Raw genomic sequence first — 27,219 nt, forward strand, 5'->3', positions numbered from 1 at the left:
AAAGGGATTAGAGAAGGGGAGACTAAGAAGCAGTTACAACTGAGGAAATAAAAGTTTTTCAGGATAAAGTAATAGTCAAGTTCCCAAGGTGATAACTGAGGGAAGGTCACTGGAATAAACAATTGTGATACTGAAAACTGTTGAGCTAGGTTTTTATTAGACTGTTGCACTGGAAGCTAGAAGGTTCAGAGTTAAGACAGCATGAGGTGGTATAAAGAGTAGTAGTTTTAAAGTTTGACAGACCTGAATTGGAATCCCAGTCGTGTCACTTACCAGCTGTGTCAATTTGGCAAAGTTCCTTAAGGATACTCTTAGTTTGCTAAGCTGTAAAAAATAATTCCCAGTTGTATGATTCTTATAAGGATTCAATGAGGCAGATGAAATTGCTTGGTAGAATGCCTAGAATAAAAGTCTCTTAATTAAAGCCATTCCTTTAAAAAAAATCAGGTGGTAAGGTAGAAAAAAAAAGAATAGGATGATTATTTTGAAAAGTTTTATGGTGAAAGGACCTGAGGAATTTGTAGGGAGATTTTTTTAGGATAGTTGGAACTGAGGATGTTTGCTGATAGAAGAGAAGAGCCAAGATGGGAGAGAGGAAGTGAGGAGACAAGAATGAAGAAGGTGGAAAGGGTTGGGAGGTGGGCCAAAAAGGTGAAGGGGATCAAGAAGTACAAACTGCCATTTATAAAATTAGTCGTGGAGATGCAAAGTATAGCATAGGGAACATAGTCAGTAATATTGTTATAACTATGTATAGTGCCAGGTGGGTACTATACTTAATCATGATAATCACTTCATAAGGTATATAAATGTTGTATACCTGAAACAAATGTAATTTACTATGTCAAATATAATTAAAAAAATAAATTTTAAAAAAGTGAGAAAATCAGCAAGTACCACAACCAAAAGAATGAAAAAGGTCACTGATGAATCAAGAGCCTGGAGGACAAAAGATCAAGGATTTAGGGTCAAGTGCAGAGGAGAAAGAGTTCCTTTTAGAAAAACACGTAATTTATTTAGAGACTATTTGGAAGGAGAAGAAATAGTGAAGGAGTGATGAACAAGGAGACCGTAAGTTGAATAGAAAAGTTTGAAAGCCTATCATGATGAAGGCTATAGGAGTCAATAAAAAATAATAAATTAACTGCTCATCAGTGACTTATGTGGAGTTGAGATGGATGTCACTAGAATTTAGGAAGCAGTAGCCTGGGAACTATTCTTTCAGAATAGTAGTATGTCCTAAGAAGGCTGCTGAAATTATCTAAGTACAAGAGCCAGAACCTAAGAGGTGTGTCATGATGAGAAAGTTGAGGAGAAGGTGAGATAAATCAGTAACATGGCCAAAAATTGGCCGAGTGGCAGTGATCTGAAAATACTTTTCATACTGATTCACTAAAATCTAATCAAGTACTAGTATGAGTACTTCATAAATATCCTGAGAGTCTAACAGGAGCTTCATTTGTCATCCAAGACCTGCATGATATGTAGATGGGGGTAGTTGGGTATTGTACATTGTGCCAAAGGTGCAAACAAAGAAGGAAAGCTTAAGCCTGCTTTAATTGCAAGGCAACCTGAAGCTAGGGCATGTCCTGGACAGCAGGGACTCACCCTGATGTGGGAGCAAGTATAAGGATGTATGCCCCTTCATGGATCTCTTGCTTGAGTAAAGCATGATATAGTCATTCGACTAGCTCCCTAAAGGAAAGGGCAGAGAAACTTTGACAGAAGATTATGTAAAATTGAAAGAAATATATGACTTTTGAAGAACCTGATTTTCTTAAACTTGGAGTGGGAAATAAAACCAAAGGATTGCTTCGGAGCAGGAGGCAGTCAATGACAGCTTCAGAATGTAATTAATGAACTGCCTTAGAATGAGGGATCACAACATCGGTCTTGGGGACCTGCAGAGGAATACATGGTTTCTAAAGGAACAATAAGTACTAATAGTTTACAAAACCCTAAGACCAATTAAACCTACCATGCTTTATATCTTTATTATCTTTGTTCATTCATTCATTCATTCCCCACCATATGACAGACAATAATGAACTACATACTTGGAATAGACAAAATTCCCATTTTGATGGAGAGTACGTTCTAGTTGGAAATGGGCTTAGGGTGGGGAGGACACTGGAATATTAAAAAAATACTACACTGAGTCTTCAGGATCTTAAGCATTTTGTGTATTTGTGTACATGCCTGGGCTTGTGTTTATTTTTGTGTTCATAGTGTAGGTTTAGATGTACTAGTAGGTGTGTATGTGTGATAAAGGTAGACAAAAGGTGGTAACTATAGATTTCCTGGCTATGCCAGCCTCCATATAAAGAAAAAACTACCTAATAATATCATCATGGAAATGCTATTGGTATAACATAAGTTAGTGAAATGCCTTTTTATTTGCTTTATATTGTTTTAAGGTTTGTTGCCTATGAAAGAAAAAGATTGATTTTCAGTATCTCCAAGATTACTATTATGAGTTAGACATTCTCTTTTGCTCTTGATGAGGTTATAAATTGTTAAATCTTTCTGGAAAGCAATTTGGAATATGTATTAAGAGCATTGATATGTTCATATCTTTTCAATATACAATTTTAGGGAATTTATCTTAAGGGAAATAATCCACAATAGGGCAAAGCTTTATGCACAGAGATAGTCACTATAGCCTAATTAATAACAGAAATAAAATGCCAAAAATTCAAGTTATGTATGAATAATTGTTGTCTTACTATGGTTCATGAACAGTATGAATATCTTGTAAATAGTTAAAGTTATGTCCTCGAGGAGTTTCAATGACATGGGAAAATATTTATGACATAGGAAGTTATGGTTAAAAATCAAGATACAATTTTTTATATGCTGCATAGTTTTAATATTTAAAACAATTCAATAAAATTGGGTGGAAAGAAATAGGCCAACATGCTTTATACTTTAATCATTTTCTATGATTTGTATATGAGACTTTTATATCCAGGAATACCAATAAATATTATCTTTAAAACCCTGTGTTAGAGTAGAAGCTAAATGGCTCTGTGATTGTCCCATAAACCACTGAGTCCTATTCTGGAATGATGTGGGAAATGAACATTTACATATATAACCATAATATCAATTCAAGCTTTTGCTAAAGAATTTGTCATGTGGGTATATTTTAATGCAAAGAGGGCGATTCTTTTTTTATTTTGCTGTGTGTGTGTTGTTGTTGTTGTTTTTTTTTTTTAGAAAGTTTTTTTTCTTAACTTTTTATCATGATAGATAAAAGTTTATCCTTGGTCTCAGGCATTGTGAATCCAGTGAAAGAGTAGAAATGATTTTATGGGACAACAGTTTTACAGACTATTATTTTAATTAAGTAAATAGAAAACAGAGATATGTTAAAGATTAGGAGAATATTTCTTCTCTCTTTTTCCTAATCATCACCCGATAAAATGTTTTATTGATTTTAGAGAGGAAGGGAGAGAGAGAAACATTGATATGAGAAACACTGAGATTAAAAAGAAAAAAAAGAAAAAAAGAGAGAAACATTCAGATTGGTTGCTACTGGCAATCCAACTGCAACCTAGTTATGTGCTCTGAGAGGGAATCGAACCCACAACCTTTTGCTGTATGGGTGATACTACAACCAACTGAGCCAACTGGCCAGGGCAAGGCAATACTTTCAAAAATGTAGTTCTGGGATGTGGGGAGCGGTTACAGTGTTTCAAGCCTTGGACTAATGGAAGGACAGGGTCCTCTCATTGCCACGTGCAAGTCCCAGCTGGAGGGCAGGGCTCTCCCAGCACAATCATAGCCAACAGCTATGGTTGTAAGCTTGAACATATGGTCCAAACACGTGGCGCCATGTGCCTTGTGCTAGAGTTCAGGTGCATGTAGTTGAGTAGGGCTGGAACTCACGAGAATGCCGTAAACAACTTGATCACGCCCCTACTTTGCCTCGTGGCATCTGCTATAAAATAAAGACATGGCTTGTGGGTGCTGGCGTTGTCTCCTCATCAGGGAGCAGTGTCCCACTGAGACCCAGCTTTCATTCTCTTGTCTGTCTTTTCTCAATCCTTTCACGCCCCCCCCCCCCCAGGATCACCTTTGGCCGTAACACTGGGACCCCCTGTTTGAAATGTAAACTTCCCTGACCTACTCAATCAGAAGATGGGTACTGGGGAGCTGTATTTTTAAAGACAGACCTGGGTAATTTTTTCTGAGATTCTCTAAGAACTACCAGTTGGGGAAGAGAGGCTTGAGATTTAGACATTCTTGCATAGGATCTTCTCTGCTCCAACACTGGGTAGAATTAGACATTTTCTCAATTGTATGGATCCAAAATATACTTTGCTTCCTGGATAAGTCAGAATTGGGGAATGGGATCTGTCTATGGCTCTACTGCAATCTTATTTGAGAAGTTTAAATTTGGAATTCTCTGAGAGCAGACACAAGTGGTTGGTAACATTGCTGGGAATGGTGATAGGGTGACCATGTAGGTAATTTGTCTTGGCTAGGAAATAGCAGCCCACCAGTTCCAGTTCCTTTGAGGGTGTTCTTTGGGTGGAGTGCTTGCCTAGATCATTATTTACAACTCTTGGTGAGACAGGTGTCCATGAAGAATTCTAATACCCTATGGGTTAAAGGTGCAAGTGCTAGAGTCAGACACACCTGTCACATGCCACATGCCTGGAGGAAATTAAATAACTCAAAATCTTAGATTCTTCTGTAAAATTGGGTTACTACCAGTGACAGTCTAATGATGAAAAATTGTGTGCAAATCATTTAACACAGGGCCTGACATAAAGATCTGTGTGTGTGTGTGTGTGTGTGTGTGTGTTGGCAGTGGATCCAAGTGTACTAATAATTCTTCATCTGAGCTAGATTTTTGATCTCTGTTCATTTCATGAAACATCTAACCTTATTGATATTCACCTGCTCAGGGTTGAAGTATCATTTGCATACCTTCTCCAGAGCCAAAGAAAGTCAAAAGTCATACACACACACACACACACACACACACACACACACAGAGCCTTAACACTGACCAGCTCTATAATACTTCTGGGGCGCCACATTCCATAAAGCTATTTTAGATTCTAATAAATGTGACTTCATCATGATCAATATCATGAAGCACATTTACTAACACCTTTCTTGCCTCACTGGTGAATATTTCCTGAGTAAACGTACTCGTTACACTTTTCCCTAATTTAAACTTGCATTTGCCAAGTTACAGGTTTCTCCAGTGGCTTCTTAACATTAGGAAAATAACCATCCCCCAGACCCATGACTAAATCAGGTCGAGACAATTACCAGGAGCAATCATTTATATTATCCAGTTGCATAACACACTTCGTGAATAAATGACATATCCCAGCTTAGGATACATCACCAGATTCAGGTCGGAGAGTATCCTCTGCCAGTCGATAAGAGTGCGGGTCACTGGGAGATCCCTTCGGAGAATTTTTCTCAGGGCTTCGTTCGATAACTCCTGTAATTCTTCTAAGACCGAAGCTTGAAATTTATTCTCTTGCTCTTCCACAAGCCTCGCAAAACTTAGAGCCAGCTGAGCTTGGTTCACTATTTCCAAGCTTTCCTTCAGGTCCTTGGAGATTTCAATATGAAGGTTGACATTCTTGAAGAAGTGAGCTTGCACAAAAATTCTTCCTGTTACTTGGGTTAGAAATGGATGCACCTGGAAAATCCATTTAGATTTCCACAGGCCATTCCAGAAATTTCCTGTTACATAGCTGTGATCTTCAATGCACGCTATCAAGAACTCCTTTTTTTTCACAGTTTTTCTCAGCACGTTGCAGTTTCCTGTTGGATAGTGGTCATTCACATACAGCTTCAAGGCACACAGGACAACATTTCGCAGGTATTCTGTCTCATTCCGAATGATGCCATGAGTTTTGATGTCTTTCAACTGGTTTTGAAGCAGGTCGAATTTGAAAGACAGTTTGCTGTGACAGTCAAAAAACCGGAAGTCACCCACTACATTGTGGTGAGACAAGAGGACTGGATTTCCATCGATGCAGAGTGGAACATAGTATTTTTGGCAGTGTTGATGGCCTGCACACTCACCTTGATAGTGCATAAGTTTTTCATCACGGATAAGCAGACAGAGATCATCAAAGGCATTGACGAATTCCCCTGGAGGAGCCTGTATCAACAGTCTACGAATTGCTCTTTCTTTCTCTTTCCTACTCAGAACAGTACGTGACATGTTTGGTTACAGCAGAAGCAAAGCTTCTGAAATTAAGTGTGTTCAAAGGATGAGAAAACATTCCATGAGTCACCTTTCCCATCAAGGTGTTCAACATTCAAGCTTAAGATTACTGTGTCTAACCATGAAAACAGGTAGCCTGGCAAGCTCTGAGTCTCCTGATGAAGTCATAAAGAATCTTTTTCTATGAAGCGTGGAACTTTTGATGACATCACAATGGGTGCTCAAACCAAAAAAATAAAAATGACAGTCTCTTGACAGCATGGTGCCCAGCCAACCAGTTATCTGTATTTTGGAGGTATTATGAACTTAATCAAAAGTGGTGTGTCTCCACATACATTAGATATTGTCAGGGATCTAGAGAAGCATCCCAGAGTTGCTAGATAGTGTTTTGCAGAACTTTGCACCTTCTGGGACCACAATGGCACTGACTTATACTCAGACTATCAGAATAGCTGTCTTAAACCTGCTGGAAGCATGGTATGCTGAAAGGGTTGAGGGCTTTGAACAAGAGAGCAAAAGTAAAATGAGATTTGGTGGCAGTTCATGGAAAAATGCCGGACAGCAGGAGATGCAGCATTTATAAACATTGTGGGTTTGGAGATGGTCAGAACATAAGCAATAGCTGGAAAGTTTCCAGGGTAGTGAGGTGCAAGGAGCACATCTTGTGAATTGTTTCTATGGGAATTAAATGTGAGTCGTCTCCAAAGAACGAAGACAATAAATCACTTTTCCTTCTTTCTCTCTAGAAAGGGGCAGTGACAACAGCTGATGAGTATCAAGAGATTCCTTTCTTGCAAAGGGGCAGAAATAATTATATCCGGAACCACTGATAACACCTAATGTGGAGAGACTTCTAAGCAAGGAGAAAGGGAAGGCCATGTCATGAAAATATGGAGAAATATCCATTCAAAAGTCCTTTCTATTCCTCTTTCCTGGTCTTCCTCTTGTTTTATCCCCTTTATTCTTATCTCATTCTTCTTTGAGGACTCCTGAACTTAAATCTCTCTCATTTACATATAGACGTATTCCTTCCATATCTGTTCTGAGCTTTTTCTTTGTTTCCCTAGCTTCCGGTATCTTTTTCTTATAAGAGCATGAATTTTACCATAGTAAGTATTAGCCATTAAATTGAAGGGCTTCTCAGTAGTTCCAACTATCTGAAATTGAGTGGAATATTGAACAATATTTTTTACCAATGCCTTTCATGATTTTATAGTCTGTCATGTTCTTTTCAATCTTAGTTTTTCAAAAACTAATTTTTGTAGTGTATCTATAGATAATAAATAAGCTTGATTATTTTTATACCAAATATACACTTACTATGCCATTTTAAACCCTTTTTGATGGTACTGCATATGTTTATTTTTTGGGCATGTGTGTAGCTGGACATTTGGCTAATGCAGAAACAATATCAGATATGGTTACTATTTTTATTGAACACTCAGTAGCAGAAACTGTGTTCAGTAATGTATTGTGAACTCATTTATTGTCCCCACCTTCTCTAAATATTAAATTGAACACTTTTTAGATGAGGGAACTGATGCTGAAAGAGGTCAGGTGACAGAGATAGCTTGAAGTCCAGCTGCCTCCCAAATCCATATCTTTAAGGAATAGACTGTATTTCCCAAGTAATAACTGATTTCATAAATGATTATTTTTATTTTCCTGTAATTTTTATTGTGTTATGCCCTTTCATACCTTTACTGAAGAATAATACCTACTTCGTTTTGTTTAAATATTATTTATTGTAAGAATTACCTTGTAATTTAAGCACAGGATAGACTATTCTTTAAAAACAAAAATAAACTGAAGAGAGATCAAATATTTCTTTAGGCATTTTAAGTACGTCATGACTTTTTGTGAGAATTTCCTTAACTTCCTTCTTTGTGTTTCATACGTGGTTTTTGTCAATTGTTCGAGAAGACTTTAGAGGTGGAAAAATTAACCTAGAAAAAGCTCTGAAATTACTTGAAAAATTTAATATTCAATGTAATTATATTCATGTGAAGTATATTTTTAAGGTGAGATGCTATCCGCCCCTGCCGACCCTACTCTAGAAAGGACTTAACCCAATATAGCAAAATGTCAATAACTACTTGGATGCTTTCTGCAGAAAATAACATATGAAAAATTAGTTTCTTAAGAATTAAAGCAATTAATTATGCTAAATATACTTAGAATCAAGATAGAATGTAGGTAGGATGTAACACCAGGTGCTGATAAAATTTGAAATAATTCCAGGTTATCAGTTTAGAATAATCTACTGAAAATGCAGGGATGTTGACATTAGATTAGGATCAGCTATATGATTAGATTGAATCATATACATGATGAAACAATATATTAATTGTATGTTAGTGACTAATAGAAAAGTGAGTAATCTTGAAAATAATTTGTATTTACTCCTCTCAAAGTAGAAAATCATGCCCAAAGTTCTCCGTTTAAGGAAGATCTGGTAAAAAGGGAACCTGGCTCAGCCGTCTTCCCACTAGAGGACAGAGGGAAGATCATGAATAAAATGAGAAGTCAAGTGTTTAGCCAAGTTTTGCAAAGATTGCAAATGGCACATTTCTTGGTGAATCAGGAACGACGACTAGACTGGCCAATCTAGATAGTTAGGAAGTTAGATATCCTAACTTTGATTTTGTTTTTGGACATGAGTAGCCAGAAACACAATCTATATTGAAATTGCTACCATTAGCACAAACTGGGAAGCTTATGTTCCCTTACTTGCAAGCGAACCAGCTAGTCTTATATAGTTTCACAGGTGCTGGCAGAGGCAGGCTTCCTCTTCAGAGAAACAAGACAGCTTGTTACTCACAAAAATAGCAGTTGCCAGAGTATCAGCATTTTGATGCCATTTTTCTAAGCCCCAGTTCCCAAAGTGTGATGATGTAAGGAAGGCCAGGTGACATGTACAACACATGCAATGGGCTGCGTAGGAGCAACCTCAAGCTTGAGGAACCCAGATCTTTTATTATAGGCAGTAAGTGAGTCTGACCTTTTTGCTCAGGAAGGCGTCAGCATTTTCATTGCGGGCAGTAAGCAAACCTGTTTATTTCTCAGAGGGATACACTATATCTTCATTATGCAAACATCCTTCAAAAGCTAGTCCTGAAGAAAGAATGTTGGTTACTCTGCTCCAGAAATGTGCAGAAGCACAAGACCTATGGAGAATTGCCTCCTAACAAACACTTCTCCCAATAAGATGTAGCCCCCATAATTACAAACCACAAAGAGGAGGTTCAAACAGAAAAGCTGTAGTGCTCAGGAGACTGCAGTAAAAGACAGATGCTTCAGAGTTGTTTCAATGAGTCTATGTAGCGTGTGCTGCAATAAGCTATCTGAATTTTAATCAGGTTGTGTCTAATACTACATCTGAAGGACACAAGTTTTTGTGAAAGACCTTTACACACAGAAATTTCCCCGTGTTATTGCTCAAGGGGAGAAATAGCTACATCCTTTCAGGTTTAATAAAATTTCACATTCAACACAATATAGAAGTGGCAATTAAATCTCTGTCAAATGTGAAATACTGCCGGTTTTATTCAGTGATTTATCAGGTTGCTTTGAATTTTCTTCGAGGTAGAGATATCAGTTTGAAATGCACATGAGTGAAATGCATGCCATATTCAAAAGCATTATGTAGAAAGCTCAACATTTGTAAAAAGTAAAGAAATAGCTCATTAATTGAAATTTATGATTATTCCGATAGGACAGAGCTGAGGGTCTATTTTGTTTAGCAAAACCTTTTTGGAGTGGCTATGAAAACAAAGTTAATTATAAAAATTAGAGAGGCGGAGAGTGCCTAATATACTTCAAAAACCGCTTTATTTTTTTTATTTTTATTTTTTTCCATTGAAGTTTGGGATCTTTATTTTATTTTATTTTATTTTATTTTTTTTAATTTATTGCTTAAAGTATTACAAAGGGTATTACATATGTGTTCATTTTATCCCCCCGCCCTAGACAGTCCCCTAGCCTCCCCTATCCCCCAGTGTCTTATGTCCATTGGTTATGCTTATATGCATGCATACAAGTCCTTTAGTTGATCTCTTACCCCCCCAACCCTCCCCGGCCTTCCCGCTGCAGTTTGACAATCTGTTTGAGGCAGATCTGCCTCTGTATCTATTATTGTTCAAAAGTTTATAATGGTCTCTATTATCCATGAATGAGTGAGATCATGTGGTATTTTTCCTTCATTGACTGGCTTATTTCACTTAGCATAATGCTCTCCAGTTCCATCCATGACGTTGCAAATGGTAAGAGTTCCTTCCTTTTTAGAGCAGCATAGTATTCCATAGTGTAGATGTACCACAGTTTTCTAATCCATTCATCTACTGATGGGCACTTAGGCTGTTTCCAGATCTTAGCTATGGTGAATTGTGCTGCTATGAACATAGGGGTGCATATATCCTTTCTGATTGGTGTTTCTGGTTTCTTGGGATATATTCCTAGAAGCGGGATCACAGGGTCAAATGGGAGTTCCATTTTCAGTTTTTTAAGGAAACTCCATACTGTCTTCCATAGTGGCTGCACCAGTCTGCATTCCCACCAGCAGTGCACAAGTGTTCCTTTTTCTCCACATCCTCTCCAGCACTTGTCGTTTGTTGATTTGTTGATGATAGCCGGTCTGACAGGTGTGAGATGGTACCTCATTGTTGTTTTGATTTGCATCTCTCGGATGATTAGTGACTTTGAGCATGTTTTCATATGTCTCTTGGCTTTCTGAATGTCCTCTTTTGAAAGGTGTCTATTTAGGTCCTTTGCCCATTTTTTGATTGGATTGTTTATCTTCCTTTTGTTAAGTTGTATGAGTTCCCTATAAATTTTGGAGATTAGGCCCTTATCAGATATGACATTGGCAAATATGTTTCCCCACACAGTGGGTTTTCTCGTTGTTTTGTTGATGGTTTCTTTTTTTTTTTTTTTTAAATATATTCCATTGACTTTTCACAGAGAGGAAGGGAGAGAGACAGAGAGCCAGAAACATCGATGAGAGAGAAACATCGACCAGCTGCCTCCTGCACATCTCCTACTGGAGATGTGCCCGCAACCCAGGTACATGCCCTTGACTGGAATCGAACCTGGGACCTTTCAGTCCGCAGGCCGACGCTCCATCCACTGAGCCAAGCCGGCTTCGGCTGTTGATGGTTTCTTTTGCTGTACAGAAGCTTTTTATTTTGATGTAGTCCCATTTGTTCATTTTGTCTTTAGTTTCAAGTGCCCTAGGAGCTGTAACAGTGAAGAAATTGCTTCGGCATTTGTCTGAGATTTTGTTGCCTTTGGATTCTTCTAGAATTTTTATGGTTTCCTGTTGTACATTTAAGTCCTTTATCCATTTTGAGTTTATTTTTGTGTATGGTGTAAGTTGGTGGTCTAGTTTCATTTTCTTGCATATATCTGTCCAATTTTCCCAACACCATTTATTGAAGAGACTATCTTGGCTCCATTGTATGTTCTTGCCTCCTTTGTCAAATATTAATTGAGCATATTGGTTCGGGCCGATTTCTGGGCTCTCTATTCTATTCCATTGATCTATATGCCTATTCTTGTGCCAGTACCAGGCAGTTTTGAGAACAGTGGCTTTGTAATACAACTTGATATCTGGTATTGAGATCCCACCTACTTTGTTCTTTTTCAGGATTGCTGCAGCTATTCGGGGTCTTTTTTTATTTCAGATGAATTTTTGGAGAGTTCGTTCTAGATCTCTGAAGTATGCCGTTGGTATTTCAATGGGAAGTGCGTTGAATTTATAGATTGCTTTCGGTAGTATGGACATTTTAATGATGTTGATTCTACCAATCCATGAACACGGTATGTTCTTCCATCTGTTTATGTCTTCCTCTATATCTTTTTTCAACGTCCTGTAGTTTTCTGAGTAGAGGTCTTTTACCTCTTTAGTTAAGTTTATTCCTAGGTAGCTTAACTTTTTTGGTGCGATGGTAAACAGGATTGTTTTTATAATCTCTCTTTCTGAAAGTTCACTATTGGTATATAGAAATGCCTCAGATTTCTTGGGGTTAATTTTGTATCCTGCTACATTGCCAAATTCATGTATTAAGTCTAGTAGCTTTTTGATGGAGTCTCTAGGATTTTGTATGTATAATATCATGTCATCTGTAAATAAGGACAGTTTTACTTCCTCTTTTCTAATTTGGATGCCTTTTATTTCTTCTTCTTGCCGAATTGCAGTGGCTAACACTTCCAGTACTATGTTGAACAGGAGTGATGAGAGGGGGCATCCCTGTCTTGTTCCTGTTCTTAGGGGAAATGGTGTTAGTTTTTGTCCATTGAGTATGATGTTGGCTGTGGGCCTGTCATATATGGCTTTTATTATGTTGAGGTATGATCCTTCTACTCCCACCTTGCTGAGAGCTTTTATCAAAAATGGGTGTTGAATTTTGTCAAATGCTTTTTCTACATCAATTGATATGACCATGTGGTTTTTTTCTTGCAATTTGTTTATGTGATGTATCACGTTTATTGATTTGCGGATATTGTACCATCCTTGCATCCCTGGGATAAATCCTACTTGGTCATGGTGTATGATCTTTCTGATGTACTGCTGGATCCGATTTGCTAAGATTTTGTTGAGGATTTTGGCATCTATGTTCATGAGGGATATTGGCCTGTAATTTTCTTTCATTGTGTTGTCTTTACCTGGTTTTGGTATTAGGGTGATGTTGGCTTCATAGAATGAGCTTGGAAGTGTTCCTTCCTCTTGAATTTTTTGTAGTAGTCTGAGGAGGATAGGTTTTAGTTCTTCCTTGAATGTTTGGTAAAACTCCCCTGTGAAGCCGTCTGGTCCTGGGCTTTTGTTTGCTGGAAGCTTTTTTGATGACTGCTTCAATTTCTTCCATAGTTATTGGCCTGTTGAGATTTTTAGATTCTTCCTGATTGAGTTTTGGAATGTTGTATTTTTCTAGGAATTTGTCCATTTCCTCCAGGTTGTCTAGTTTGTTGGAGTAGAGCTGTCCATAGTATTTTTTAACAATCATTTGTATTTCTGTGGGGTCTGTTGTTATTTTGCCTCTATCGTTTCTGATTTTGTTTATTTGGGTCCTCTCTCTTTGCTTCTTGGTGAGTCTGGCTAGAGGTTTGTCAATCTTGTTTATCCTTTCAAAGAACCAGCTCTTGGTTTCATTGATTTTCTGTATTGTTTTTTTGGTCTCTATGTCATTTATTTCTGCTCTAATCTTTATTATCTCCTTCCTTCTGCTCACTCTGGGGTTTTCTTGTTGCTCTCTTTCTAATTCTTTGAGTTGTAGAGTTAGCTGATTTACTACCATTTTTTCTTGTTTTTTGAGATAGGCCTGTAGAGCTATAAACTTCCCTCTCAGGACTGCTTTCATTGTGTGCCATAGGTTTTGGATTGTTGTGTTTTCATTGTCATTAGTTTCCAGGATGTTTTGAATTTCTTCTTTGATTTCATTGGAAACCCAATCAATATTTAATAGCATGCTATTCAGCTTCCAGGTGTTTGAGTATTTTGGGTTGTTTTTATTGTAGTTTATTTCTAATATTATACCATCATGGTCTGCGAAGACGCTTTTTATGATTTCAATCTTCTTGAATTTGTGGATACTTTGCTTGTGACCCAATATATGGTCTATTTTTGAATATGTCTTGTGAGCATTTGAGTAGAATGTATATTCCCTGGCTTTCGGGTGAAGTGTTCTGAAGATATCTATTAAGTCCATCTGATATAGTGAGTCATTTAGGATTGCTGTATCTTTGCTGATTGTTTGTCTAGAGGGCTTATCCAGTGTTGTCAGTGGTGTATTAAAGTCCCCTACTATGATTGTATTGTTGTCGATCTCTCCTTTGATATCTTCCAGGAGTTTTTTATGAATTTGGGTGCTCCTGCATTGGGTGCATATATGTTTACCAGAGTTATATCTTCTTGTTGTATTGATCCCTTTAGTATTATGAAGTGGCCTTCCTTATCTCTTGTTATGGCCTTCACTTTGAGGTCTATTTTGTCCGATATAAGTATTGCTACCCCAGCTTTCTTTTCCTTTCCATTTGCCTGAAAGATATTTTTCCATCCTTTCACTTTCAGTCTGTGTGAGTCCCTTCTAATGAGGTGGGTTTCTTGTAGACAGCAGATGTATGGGTCATGTTTTTTTATCCATTCAGCCACTCGATGTCTTTTGTTTGGAGCATTTAATCCGTTTACGTTTAAAGTTATTATTGAAAGGTACTTGTTTGTAGCCATTTCTGTTTTTGTGTGGCTGTTTTCTTTCTGAGCTTTTTATTTCTTATTTTTATACCAGTCCCTTTAGCATTCCTTGCATTGCTGGCTTGGTGGTGATAAACTCCCTTAGCCTTTTTTTGTCTGTGAAGCTTCTTATTTCCCCTTCAAGTTTGAATGATAGCCTTGCTGGATAGAGTATTCTTGGATTCAGTCCTTTGCTTTGCATCACTTTGTAAATTTCTGTCCATTCTTTTCTGGCCTGATGTGTTTCTGTTGAGAAATCATTTGACAGTCTAATGGGAGATCCCTTGTATGTAACTTTCTGTCTCTCTCTTGCAGCCTGTAAGATTCTCTCTTTGTCCTGAACATTTGCCATGGTAATTATGATGTGTCTTGGTGTGGGTCTTTTCGGGTTCACCTTGTTTGGGACTCTCTGGGCTTGTGTGACTTTTTTCTTCCCCACCTCAGGGAAGTTTTCTGATATTATTTCTTCTAATAGGTTTTCTAATCCTTGTTCATCCTTCTGTTGTTCTGGTACCCCTATTATTCGTATGTTGTTTCATTTCATGTTGTCCCAAAGCTCCCTTAGGCTCTCCTCCTGTCTTAATTTTTTTCTCCAATTGCAGTACATTTTGGGTGTGTTTTGCTTCCTTGTCTTCTAATTCACTAATTCGGTCCTCCGCTTCTCCTAGTCTACTGTTGATACTTTCAATGGAGTTTTTCATTGCAGCTATATCACTCTTCATTTCTTCTTGGGTCTTACTTAAGTTGTTGATTTTTTCATCTGTTTCTTCTAGCTTCTTCCATATGTTATCGATTTTTTCATCTGTTTCTTCTTGCTTCTTGCAGAGGTTGTCGATTTTTTCCTCCATCCGGTTTATGCACTCTAGGACCCTTATTCTGAATTCTTTTTCTGTCATGTTGCATGCCTCTGTATTACTTAGCTGCTTTTCTGGAGAGTCCTCCTTCTCTTTCCTTTGGGGGTTTCTTTGTCTACCCATGTTTGATCTCACTGACATATCTAGACGTTGAGTCGTTCAGTGGTTGCTCCCTTGGTGGCAGTGACTCCTTGGTCTGTGGTTGCTCTTCGGGCGGTTGCGGTAGCAGCTGCTCTTCAGTTGGCAGCAGCTCCTCTGGTGGGTTCTGTTCACAGCTGTGGTGGCTCTTCTGGCTGGTGGGGCGAGGTTTCACGTACAGCTGCTGTTCCTCAGCAGAGGGTGTGGTGCTCAGGAGGTTGCTGTTGCTTGGATCTGCTGCGTTGATTTAAAGGCACAAAATACAACACAACAAGGCACCACGTACCAGGCACTATACACAAATATATTCACGATATTAATAACCCCAAATAAAGGTGACCACCTGAATTAAGAGAATTAGGGGATAAGAAAGAAGGAAGAGAAAAAGATAAAAGAGAAAAAAGAAAAGAAAAGTAGGGACCAAAAAAAGAAGTGCAAAAATGAAATTGGGAAAAAGGAGGGGGGGAAATAAAAGCGAGAAAAGAAAAGAAAAGAAAAAAAAGAGCGAAAAGAGAGAATGAAGTGGAAGAGGGGAAGAGACTTTTTTTATATGAGGAGAATACTCCTATAGAACAGCCATTAATCCCAACAAATTCCAGCAACAGCTCCCTGGAGATGAATGCAAACTAGAAACAACCAATAGTATAACCATGAAAATATAATGGAGAACACTAATCCCAAAATAAAATAAAGAGAAAATAAAATGGCACTTTAAAAAAAATGTTAAAATGGTAGCAGTAATAATACTGGTTAAAAATAAGAAGGTAGTAATTAAAAGGGTAAAATCAGGTGATGGAAAAAGAAGAAAAAGAAGAAGAAAAAAAAATTGGTTTCTTAGTTAAAAGGTGAAAAAAGAAAAAAAAAATATTGCAGTAGTGAAGGTCCTTCGGTTCTTCTATTCTTCAGTGTGGCTCGCCTTAGACCTGCCAGGTATTCAGGAGAGTGTTGAGTTTCCCTGCGATACACTGTTCCTCTGTGTTGTAAACCACAGTCCTTATTTTAAAGCAAGCCGCATTTGTTTCCCAGACTGCCTTATTTTGTGTTTAGCAAAGAGTCAGTTTGTGGGTCAGCCTCTGGGTGGCAGTGTTCTGGGGTTGGCCTCTGAGGCTATAGGGCCTCTCTGTCCAGTGGAAGTTCACTGCCCAGAGCTGGCTGCGTAATAGTTACCGGCGCTGTGTTGTTGCTGGGATTGAAAATCCCTCTATAGGCCAGACCCTGTTAACTCCCAGGGACTGGTCAGGTTATTTTAATCCTTGATCTCAAACAGGGTGGAATCTGAGTGTGGCTGTGCTCCTTGCCTGGGGGCTGGGGGGAGGAGTCTCACTCTCTGGAGAGAATGGCTGCCCCAGTCCTGGGCTCAGGGGTGTCTCAGCACTCAATTCGCTGCCACCTCTCCCGGCCCCCCTTCTCTCCTCAGTCTCTCCCCAGATTCCACTCCTCCGCACCCTCTCCCTCTCTTCAGCACAGGTGAGTGTCTGTATCCAAAATGTCCCATGAACAGGATTCAGTAAAAACAAACAAACAAACGCCGGCTGCGGAAACGGGAAAGGCTTGGTTTCTTTAAGCTTCTTCTCTTACCGGGACTGCAAGGTCTGGTCAGCTCTTCAGGCTGCCCCCTTTAGGCTCAGTCCTCTGTGATCACAGAACCCAGCTCTCAATTCCCCTGGCGGCGCCAGGAATCCCGAGGTTCTCCTTTCCCCCGTCAGGGGCTGTGCCTGTCCCAAGGGATGCAGCTGTCTGCCACGAGGTCTCCCTCCGACTCTCTGGGCTCAGAGGTCTGGCAAACTTTCCTGCCCAAATCCCTGTTTTTTTTACCTTTCCAGGGGAGTTCTGCTCTTCCCGGCTGCAAACCGTCTCATCAGCTGAGCAATTTCGCCAATTCGGGGTGGATGTTACTAGTTTCAGCTGCTCACTCCATTTGCTCCGGGACACGACCTGGGACGCGTCCGCCTATACTGCCGCCATCTTCCGTACTCCCAAAAACCTCTTTAAACTGACCCCAAATACTTTAGAAGCATAAATTACATCTAATTGAGGTTGATGGCCATGACAAACTATTTTATCTATTCAAATAATTCCCCTAGGCCCTCTAATAAATAATACTTGTTGCCTTAAGCTAAACTGCCATATGTTTATTAAAATGTTGATTAAGTGGAATGCTTAAGGAAGGGGTATTGGCTAACTGAATTTTCTGGATAGCTGAAGATTCAGTTTCTTAAATATCCCAATCTTCTGCTTCAGCTTCTGCTGCTATTCTTTCCTCACTTTATGGGTACACCTTTCAGCCATAGTAAATAAAGTGAATCATTATGAATCTTATTTTGGTGACCCAAGTCTTCTAGTGTCTCAAGGCTACTGTTATTAGCAAGCTCAGTAGGCATGGAGATTCTTCACTCTATTAGATATGAGCTGTGTGAGACTTGCAAGGCAAGTCAGCAGTCTCTCTGAGCAAAAGTCTTAATCTGCAGAATGGGGATACCAATATAGTTATCTTGCAGGGTTGTTCTGAATGTCAATAAGGTGTTATTTGTAATGTACCTAGCACCAGGCTTGGCAAAATGTAGGCACTAGTAAATTAGTTGAAGGTATGTCCATAATGATTTAAAAATAAATATACAAAGTTGTATTACATTTATTGATTTCCTAAGAAGCTGACATCAATTCTGACATGAATTTATTTCCTCACAATGTAAATGTTTATTATAAAATTTGAGTAAAAAATATACAGTGGTGGGCAAAAGTAGGTTAAATTGTCAGCCAGCGTTACCTAAAAGATAAACCATAAGATAATGGAATAATAATGATGATAATAATAAGGTAAATGATAAAATAAATAAATAATATAAGAATAAGCTCTGTTTCATGTACTCACAGCTGTAAACTTAATTTTGTCTACCCATTTATAATACTATGGCCTTAGCAAAATATTCTAAATTTTTTTTTTTTTTTAAATGATTGAGTCATGGCTTGAGCAGCAACTCCTTAATTTAAAAAAATCCCTTTATTAGATTTCTTCCCTTCCTTTAAAATTTTTTTTGTTAATCCTCACCTGAGAATATTTTTCCATTGATTTTTTTTTTTTTCTTGTAGAGAGAGTAGAAGGATTGGGGGAAAAGGGGCAGGCAGGAATGGGAGCAGAAACATTGATATGAGAGAAACACATTGATTGGTTGCCTCCTGCAGGGGCCCTAACCAGGGCCAGGGATCAAGCCTGCAGCTGAGCTATGTGCCCTTGACCAGAATCAAACCTGGGACCCTTCAGTCCATGGGCCGATGCTCTATCTACTGAGCCAAGCTGGCTAGGTCTTCCTTGCTTTTATCATTGACTTGTAGCATGTAAGATAATCTTTCGGAAATCTGTATAATTTTAATGCACATAACCAATCATAGATTATACTCTGAATTGTTGGTTGAATATAAAATAGTATCCTCTTAATTTCAAAATTTTATGTTATTATAGGACTTACCTTATCTGTTATCTCTAAACAGATAACAATCATTATTAAATCATAGTATGTACATACCACTCAGAAACTTAGAAACTATAAAACATAAATAAGGTATTATCTCTTTCATAAGGAAGAAAAGAAAGACAGACATTATTATTTTATAAGTAGATTATAATAAATATCGTAGGTAATACTAAGAGGGAATCTGAGAAGACAGAGACTCCAACTTGGGCTTTTGTAAAAATGCCATGGTGGAGGTGGCCTTCTTCTTGGAGCATGAAGAATGAGAGGCAACATGTATAGAGTAGAGTACAAGAAGTACTTGGGGGATAAAAGGTGATCAAACATGATCTGAGTATAAGATGCATGAAGGGGAGTGATGAGAAATAGCTACAAATGCCAGTTCTGGCCAGATAAGAAATCCTAAATGGTAGGCCTTGGAATTTGGATTTACTTTTGTAGGAAATGGATAGCCATGGAAGTTTTTGAGTAGAGACATAGTGTGTATTTTAGGATACATATGGCAGCACTGTAGAATGGATTAGACCAGCGATTCTCAACCTGTGGGTCCCGACCCCTTTGGGGGTCGAACGACCCTTTCACAGGGGTCACTTAAGACCATCGGAAAATACATATATAATTACGTATTGTTTTTGTGATTAATCACTATGCTTTAATTATGTTCAATTTGTAACAATGAAAATACATCCTGCATATCAGATATTTACATTACAATTCATAACAGTAGCAAAATTACAGTTATGAAGTAGCAACGAAAATAATTTTATGGTTGGGGGTCACCACAACATGAGGAACTGTATTAAAGAGTCGCGGCATTAGGAAGGTTGAGAACCACTGGATTAGATGATAGCAGGCAGAGAGACAAGGTAGAGAATTCCCTTTTGCTTTGGCCCTACAAATCTGCAACTTGGGTTGATTCAGCCACTTATATTTTTGTTTGATTCCACTTAAAGTTTATGAGTTCCTACCACAGTTCAACCAAGTTTATGTTTAATCTTATCTGAAAAATATGTAGCACCATATCCTTTTTTAAATGTTACATTCCCTCTTTTAGTAGATGAGTTGAAAGAATTCCTTACTGTACATTTCTCTCTCCACTTCTTCAATCATCTATTGCAATACAATTTGCTTTCACACCAATTTTGGAAACATATTTATTTCTAAAATGCTATTTCCCATGGTGAAGCCTCTGTGTGCATTTTATTTATTACTCTTAAAGTTCTCTCTATTCTGATTTCTGTGACATCAATGTCACCTAGTTTTTGCTTAAAATTTTTGATCATTCCTTCTCACCTGTCCTTCTGCTCTCTTCTTAAAATTCAGTTCTTAATTTTTTTTTTACTTTTTACTTACAAACCTTCCAGAAGAATCTTACTGACTTTCTTACCCTCCCCTCTAGTTTTATTGAGATATAATTGGCATATAGCATTTTATTAGTTTTAGATGTACAACATGATATATTGTGAAATGATCACCTCACATAGAAATTTTTTTTCTTGTGATAAGAATTTTTAAGATTACTCTCTTAGCTACTTTTAAATATATGATACAGTATTGTTGATTTTAGTCACCAGGCTATACATTAAATCCACATAACTTATTTATCTCATAACTGGAAGTTTATACCTTTTAACCACCTTCAACTGCCCTCTCTCATCCCTGCCTCCAGCAACCACCAATCTGTTCTCTGTATCTATGAGTTCAATTTTTTTTTTGGTTCACATGAAAGGAGTATTTGTTTTATCTCTTTCTGACCTATTTCACATTACATGATGCCCTCAAGGTCCATCCATAATGTCACAAATTACATAATCATCTTCCTTTTTATGACTGATATACATATCACATTTTCTTCATCTATTCATCTGATGGACACTTTGGTTGTTGCCATAGCTGGCCTATTGTAAATAATGCTGCAATAAACATGAGGGTGCAGATATCTTTTCAAGATAGTGATTTTACTTCCTTTGGAGAAATACCAAGAAGTGTAATTGCTGGACATATTTAGGTCTATTTGTAATTTTCTGATGAAACTCCATTATATTTATGACCATTATTTGAACTCTTTGACAGATAAGTCACTTATCACTGTTTCATTAAAGTCTGTATGTGGGGTTTTATCTTGTTCTTTTATTTGGAACATTTTCCTTTGTTCTTCTAATTTTTTTTTTTAAACTGTTGGTTTCTGTGCCTTAGATGGAGCATTCACCTCTGCTAGTCTTAAGGAAGCTGTCTCATTTAGTAGATAAACCTCATTGTTTAGCTCAGCCTGAGCTCTTATTTTTCTCAACCTCTGTGATTTCCCAAAGCTACTTTATTCTTAGTGGCTCCTAGTTCTGGGAGGCTGTGTGCCAAGACCTGCCAGTGTCCCAAAGGGAGGATCTCAGCACCTGGCTGCAGGCTAATTGGAAGCTGGACCCTCAGGCAAAGTATGCAAACAGATCTCTTTCAGGGAAGGATTGGGAGATGGGTGGAGGCATCAGTCCACTCTCTTTGCTCCCAGGCCCAGGGAACAGCCAACCAAGGACTTCTCCTTTGTTTGCCACAGTTCTGCTTAACCCGTGAACACAAGCCTTGCTGTCCACCAGAGCCAGGCCATATGTTCCCTCCAGTGGGACACCTCCAACCCGGAGCAGAGCAGGAGGACAACACAAAGTCTCTGGAGAACTGCAGCTGTGTTAAACCTTGTTGTGTTCAACCTGGCCCCCCTCAGAGATAGCCTGGGAATTGGGTGCCTCTGACCTGGCTGTGTCTGTGCTGAGCCCTGGGAAACAGCCAATCAAGAACGGTTTCCTTGTGTGTTACAGACCTGTAGCACCCCCAAATGCGAGCCCCACTGGCCACCAGAGCTGGGCCACCAAGGAGCTCATCCCCTGACTAACAGCTGCAGAAGCCCGGGTGCCAAATGTGTGCACAGCTTCGTTCAGGGAGACACTGGTGATCTGAAGTGAGGCAGAAAGGAGCATGAAGATGGCACACTCAGCCCCTAGATGTGTATTAGATCAGAAGCATGACTCTCAGGGGCCTCTTGCAGGGGGACACTAGGTGTTCCCCTGTCCTGCCTGGGTGCGGAGGCCTGAGAGTGTGAGTAGGGGGCAGGCCACCAGCCCTCAGGAGCCACGAAGAATTGTTTACTGTGGTCTTTTGGGTCTTGTGGACACCAGCCCCAGTTGGCTTTCAGAGCTAGGTATTTTGGGAGCCTGTCTCTCAGGTGGGAATCTTAAAAGTTGAGGCACTAGATATTGGGTCCAAACCCTTCATTCCTCAGGGAGAAACTGGGAGTTGGGAGTTGCATCCAGACTATAGGTCGCCCTGCTGGGGCTGGAGATGATGGAGAGATTATGTTTCCGCCACTCCTACCCTTTTTGATGTGGGTTTTCCCCTCATCCACCCCATGTGTAGGATTTGCTCAACTAGTTTCTAGATTTCTTTCAGAGAAAACTGTACCATATGCAGCTGTAGATTTGGTGTGTCTGTGGGAGGAGGTGAGTTCTGTAGCCTCCTATGCACTACCTTATTGACTTTCAATGGCTTGAATTACTACTCTCATGGGAACAAAATTTCAGTTTTCCATCATGACTAACAAAGCCATATACAGAGACATGATAAAATGTGTTTGTCATCTGCCATGTTCTAGGCACTATATTAGGTTTTTGCACACATTATTTTTTAACAAACATTCAAAGAGGTTATTATTAGCATCTTTCAATACAGAAGGATATTGAGGATAAAGACAGTGATGTAATCTGTTCATATCTCATATAACTGTGGGAACTCACATCTGGGTATGTCTGACTCCAAAATCCTTATTGTCATGTTTTCTCCTCTAACACACCAATCCTCTCTTTCCACTCCAACCAAGTGCCTATTGGCAGTCTCTGCTTGGATGCCCAGATACTTTAATGTTTAAAATGAAACAGCTTTTTCTGCAAAACTTCCTATTTGATTCCCAGCTCAGATTGCTTCTTGAATTCCTCATATCAAACTCTCTGGTAATCACCATTGAACTTTTCCTCATGAAAGGGAGAGTTCATTTCCAGCATGTTTGTCCCCTATTGTACCCAAAGGTTCACTGTATAGGCCAAGTTGTCAAAAGATGAGACACTAGGGTGGATGAGGTAAGGGAAGCAGATATAGATAAGACATCCAATACATTTACATCTAGAACTTCCCATCTTGTACACCTCCAATCTACTGGGTGATATAGGTAGTATTATCTATCCCCATTTTGCAGATGAAGAATATAAAGCTCAGAGAGTTTAATTCATATGTCCAAAGTCTCACATATTGTGGAGCCACAAATATGTTTGTCCATTTTGTCTACCAATTGTTAGCTTTTCACCAAAATACAATGGCCCATGTTCCTTGCATTTAATCTGTTTACAGTGTAATGAGAAAGTTGAAATATAAATGCATAGCCTCTTTTGAAATTAAAGGCCCAAATGTGCACTTTCTGTGCTCAGTTTGTTATTTGTGTTACTATTATTCCACTAGTTATTCTAACTCTTTCCAACTCCAGACATTTCTGACTTCTCTCTCCCTTATGTGTCTAAAATTTTAATATTTAAGTTCTTCTGACTTCTTCCTTCATACTTTCACTGACACCTGTTCTTTAATTGCTTTTTAAAATTAAATTGATTGGTGTGACATTGGTCAACATGAACTTATAGGTTTCAGGTGTGGGTTTCTATGTTACAAGTTCTGTATATTGCACTGTGTGCCCACCACCCAAAGTCAAATCTTCTCCTGTCACCTCATCTTAGGACCCCCTTCTCCCCTCACCTTCTTCCCTCTGGCAACCACCACACTGCTGTTTGTGTTCACGACTTTCAGCTTTATATCTCACATATGAGGGATATCATATGGTTGTTAGCTTTTTCTGACTGACTTATTTCACTTAGCATAGTGTTCTCAAGGTCCATCCATGTTGCTGCAAACAGCGCTATTTCATCTTTTCTTACAACCGAGTAGCATTCCATTGTGTGTATGTACCACTTCTTCTTTATCCAGTCCTCTATTGCAGGACACTTTGGTTGTTTCCATGTCTTGGCCACTATGAATAATGTTGCAATGAACATAGGGGTGCATATATCTCTGCAAATACATGATTTTGAGTTCTTCGGGTATATACCAGGAGCGGAATCGCTAAACAAACACTGTTTGCTCCCTTGCCACTTGTTCTGCTGTTGCGCCCCCACCCCTCCACTGTGCATGCCCAAAGAAGCGCCTGCTACTGGCCCAACCATGAGCTCCCCAATGTAGGGCTGCACTTCTTCCCATTTGGTCTCCCCGTTTATTCCTGGTTGCCCACCTTTAGATGTTTCAATGCGTGGGTCTCTCAGGCATGCATCTGAGTTGAGCAGAGCTTCCTTTGTTGAATTATAGTTTGTTAACTTGTTGAAAATGTCAGGGGTAGAGGACAAGGGGCTCTCTCACACTGCCATTCTTTGGACGCCACTTCTTCTTTAGTTTTTACTGACCATATTCTCTTGGATTATATCCTCTCTGTTCCCTTAGATGCTGTTCTGCATCGCTTCCAATGAGTATTGCAGATAATGATACTAAACTTCTGCCTTTGCTAGTCATTTTCTTACTCAACCTCCCAGTGATTCTGTAGCTTTTAATAACTGGACCCAGCCCAATTTTTTCTCTTATGTCATAAAGTTCAAAAATGAAAATTCCAGAACAGCCAGGTGAATCCATGTTTTCTTATTGGAACCTACCTTGTTTGTCACTATCCCAAATCCTTCATGATATGCAGATACTACCTCCTTCAGGCACTACCTAATTTCTGCAGCACCTGTAGTTTACAGTGATCTTGCATACCTCTGATTTTCTCTGACATTTATGGTGCAGGCTGCATATTAGTAGCATGGGATACATACTGTCTAGCATGGTTTCAAGAAGGCCCTGACAGAGACTGGAATAGGAAAAGAAAATGTGTATTTCAAAAACATACTAGAATACTCATCTTTTCCCAAACCTTATTCTACTTCTGCTGTAGCTATGTTTTAAGTGGTGGTGATCCATTAACCTTTTCCGAACTTTGGCACCACTTCCTGCAGTTTTACATATTTTATCTGAGATACTAATCTAATCTAAGATTCATCTTCTTTCAAGTATAAGTTTCTCTGTATGTTACCGAATATTCTAATTTATTGTTTGTGTATTTTTTTTTTTTATATTCACAATGTGAGCCCACTAGTGATTTTTATTTAGTAGGATAATGACAGGCTGAAGCAAGGAAGAATCACCATAGAAGAATTTAGATCAATTTATCGAAGTATTGTACACAGAGAAGAAATTATGGAGATTTTCAATGCGTATGCTGAAAACCGGAAATTTCTTTTTGAAAAAAATCTGGATGACTTTTTGGCACAAGAGCAGTATATATTTAACATGAGTAAAAGTATTGCTTCTGAGATCATTGAAAAATATGAGCCTATTGAAGAAGGTAGGCTTGCATTTCAAAGTTTTATCAAATATTCACATTCTTAGCATTTTTTAATGAACTACGGTTATCAAATTCAAATTTAGGGATGGGTCAAATTTCTTCTGGATAATATAAAATATTTGTAGTTTTATTCTTGCATTTTATAGCATATATATATATATATATATATATATATATATATATATATTCTTTTAGAAAGCTACATGGTATTTCTTTCCTATTTCATTTTCCAGCTCCTTTCTTTTAACTGCTTTTATGTCTCTGTTAAATGTTCAGAGATAAGCTTAGGGGTAAAAAGCAAGATGAAGATTCTGTTATGTGTCCTATAATAGAAGAAAGTGCCTGTATAGTCATTAATAAGATAAAAATTCAGTTATGAGTAGTCTTCAATCTTTATACATTATATTATTGAAAAAACACATGAATAATAAATTAGCTAAATAAAACAATTATAGGAAAGATATAAAGTACTATAAACTCACTAATTTCTCCACTGTCTACATACATAATTGACTACAATATTTTAGACACATTTTCAAAATTTTGCTTTTTCTTTATTTTTGAATATAGTCATCTGGTTTAAATTAAATGACCACTTAGGTCAGCGATTTTCAACCGGTGTGCCACAAGAATTTTTAAAACATGTAATACCTGACTATTTAGTCAGGGGCACTGACTTCTTTTCCTTTAGATTATAAAAATAAGTAAAAAATAAATGACAAAAGCAAACACAAAAATAGCTGTCCAGTGTGAATGTATCGAAATTATACTTAATCTTTCTTTGTCAGATGGGGAAAAAATATACTTTTTGGTATGTTGCAAATTTTAGTAATTTAGGTGTACCATGAGATGAAAAAGGTTGAAAATTGCTGCCTTAGGCTAATGAGCTATCATATATTTTTTATTTTTGTTCCATCTTTCAGTGGATAAGAAAAACTTCAAAATTTTTTATTTATGCTCATTTTTAAATAAAAGAATGGAAACATTATATAATAAATTATTTTTATATTTGCCTAAGTAACAATTACGTTAAACCATGGTGTTTAATCCTACAGAAATTAATTTGTAGCTCAAAATATTTACTTAACAAGGAGGTATGAAAGTACAAATTTTGCCTTTGAAAGTTGGTTTATGGCAACCAGTGTTTAACATATAGCATGGGAACCAAACTGATTCCTTCATTGAGTCACCCATTCATAATTTATTCAAATATTTATTTGTGGCAACCAAGTATGTTTTTAGGGGAGGAAATACAGTGGGAAATAAGGCAAACTAGATCTTATATTCCTGATGGGGGTTGGAGGGATTTTGACAATGAAGACTCAGAGATACAAAAGTATAATTTCAAAGATTGCTATGTACTGTGAAAAATTAAACAGAAAATCAGAGAGAGTAAACAACCCAGGAAGTCTAGCTTAGGTTGGGTGTTTAGGAGATTCCTCTATGAGGCTGTGACATTTGAGCTGAGGCTTTGACGAAAAAATAACTAGTCATGTCACAAAAATGTCTGAGCAGTGTCTGAGTTGAGGGAAGAAAAGTGTTGGACCTGAGTTGGAAAATTCAAGGTACAAGAGGATAGTGTGGTTGGGACTTGGAGAATGAGGGCGAGATGAATTAGGAGGGATAGTCAGGGATCAAATCATCTGGTCTTGTAGGTCCTTGTTAAGATTTTGGGGGGTTTTAAACACAATAGGACTAAATGCAGTGCCAGCAAATGGGAATTTGATCGGATCACCATTAAAACTTTTGTAGGTTTGCAACAAGATAGTTTGCACCAGAATGTAAAACAACTACAATAATAGCAGCCCTGATTAATTCAGTTAACTTCTCTTTTTCAGTAGCAAAGACTTTCTCTAAGGAAGTAGTGAATTGAT

The 27,219-nt window shown here is 38.2% G+C and overlaps 2 protein-coding genes across 2 annotated transcripts in view; one reads left to right on the forward strand and one right to left on the reverse strand.

Annotated features, from left to right (window-relative positions):
- Positions 1–5,302: 5,302 nt before the first annotated feature.
- Positions 5,303–6,202, reverse strand: CAPZA3 (capping actin protein of muscle Z-line subunit alpha 3; the record flags this gene model as incomplete). The annotated part of the gene is made up of 1 exon (XM_081084658.1): positions 5,303–6,202. The coding sequence occupies one exon, from the start codon at positions 6,200–6,202 to the stop codon at positions 5,303–5,305; it is 900 nt and encodes a 299-aa protein (XP_080940784.1).
- A 1,907-nt stretch (positions 6,203–8,109) lies between these two features.
- PLCZ1 (phospholipase C zeta 1) overlaps positions 8,110–27,219 on the forward strand; it is a gene marked incomplete at its 3' end in the record, with an annotated part of 48,368 nt that continues 29,258 nt past the window's right edge. The window contains exons 1-2 of the mRNA XM_081084936.1: positions 8,110–8,226; positions 25,114–25,345. Of these exons, the coding sequence (XP_080941062.1) occupies positions 25,198–25,345 (148 nt within the window). The 5' untranslated portion in view covers positions 8,110–8,226; positions 25,114–25,197. The remainder of the gene's footprint in view (positions 8,227–25,113; positions 25,346–27,219) is intronic.

Source organism: Myotis nattereri (genome assembly GCF_964212035.1).
Source record: "Myotis nattereri genome assembly, chromosome: 2".
NCBI classification, from domain to species: domain Eukaryota; kingdom Metazoa; phylum Chordata; class Mammalia; order Chiroptera; family Vespertilionidae; genus Myotis; species Myotis nattereri.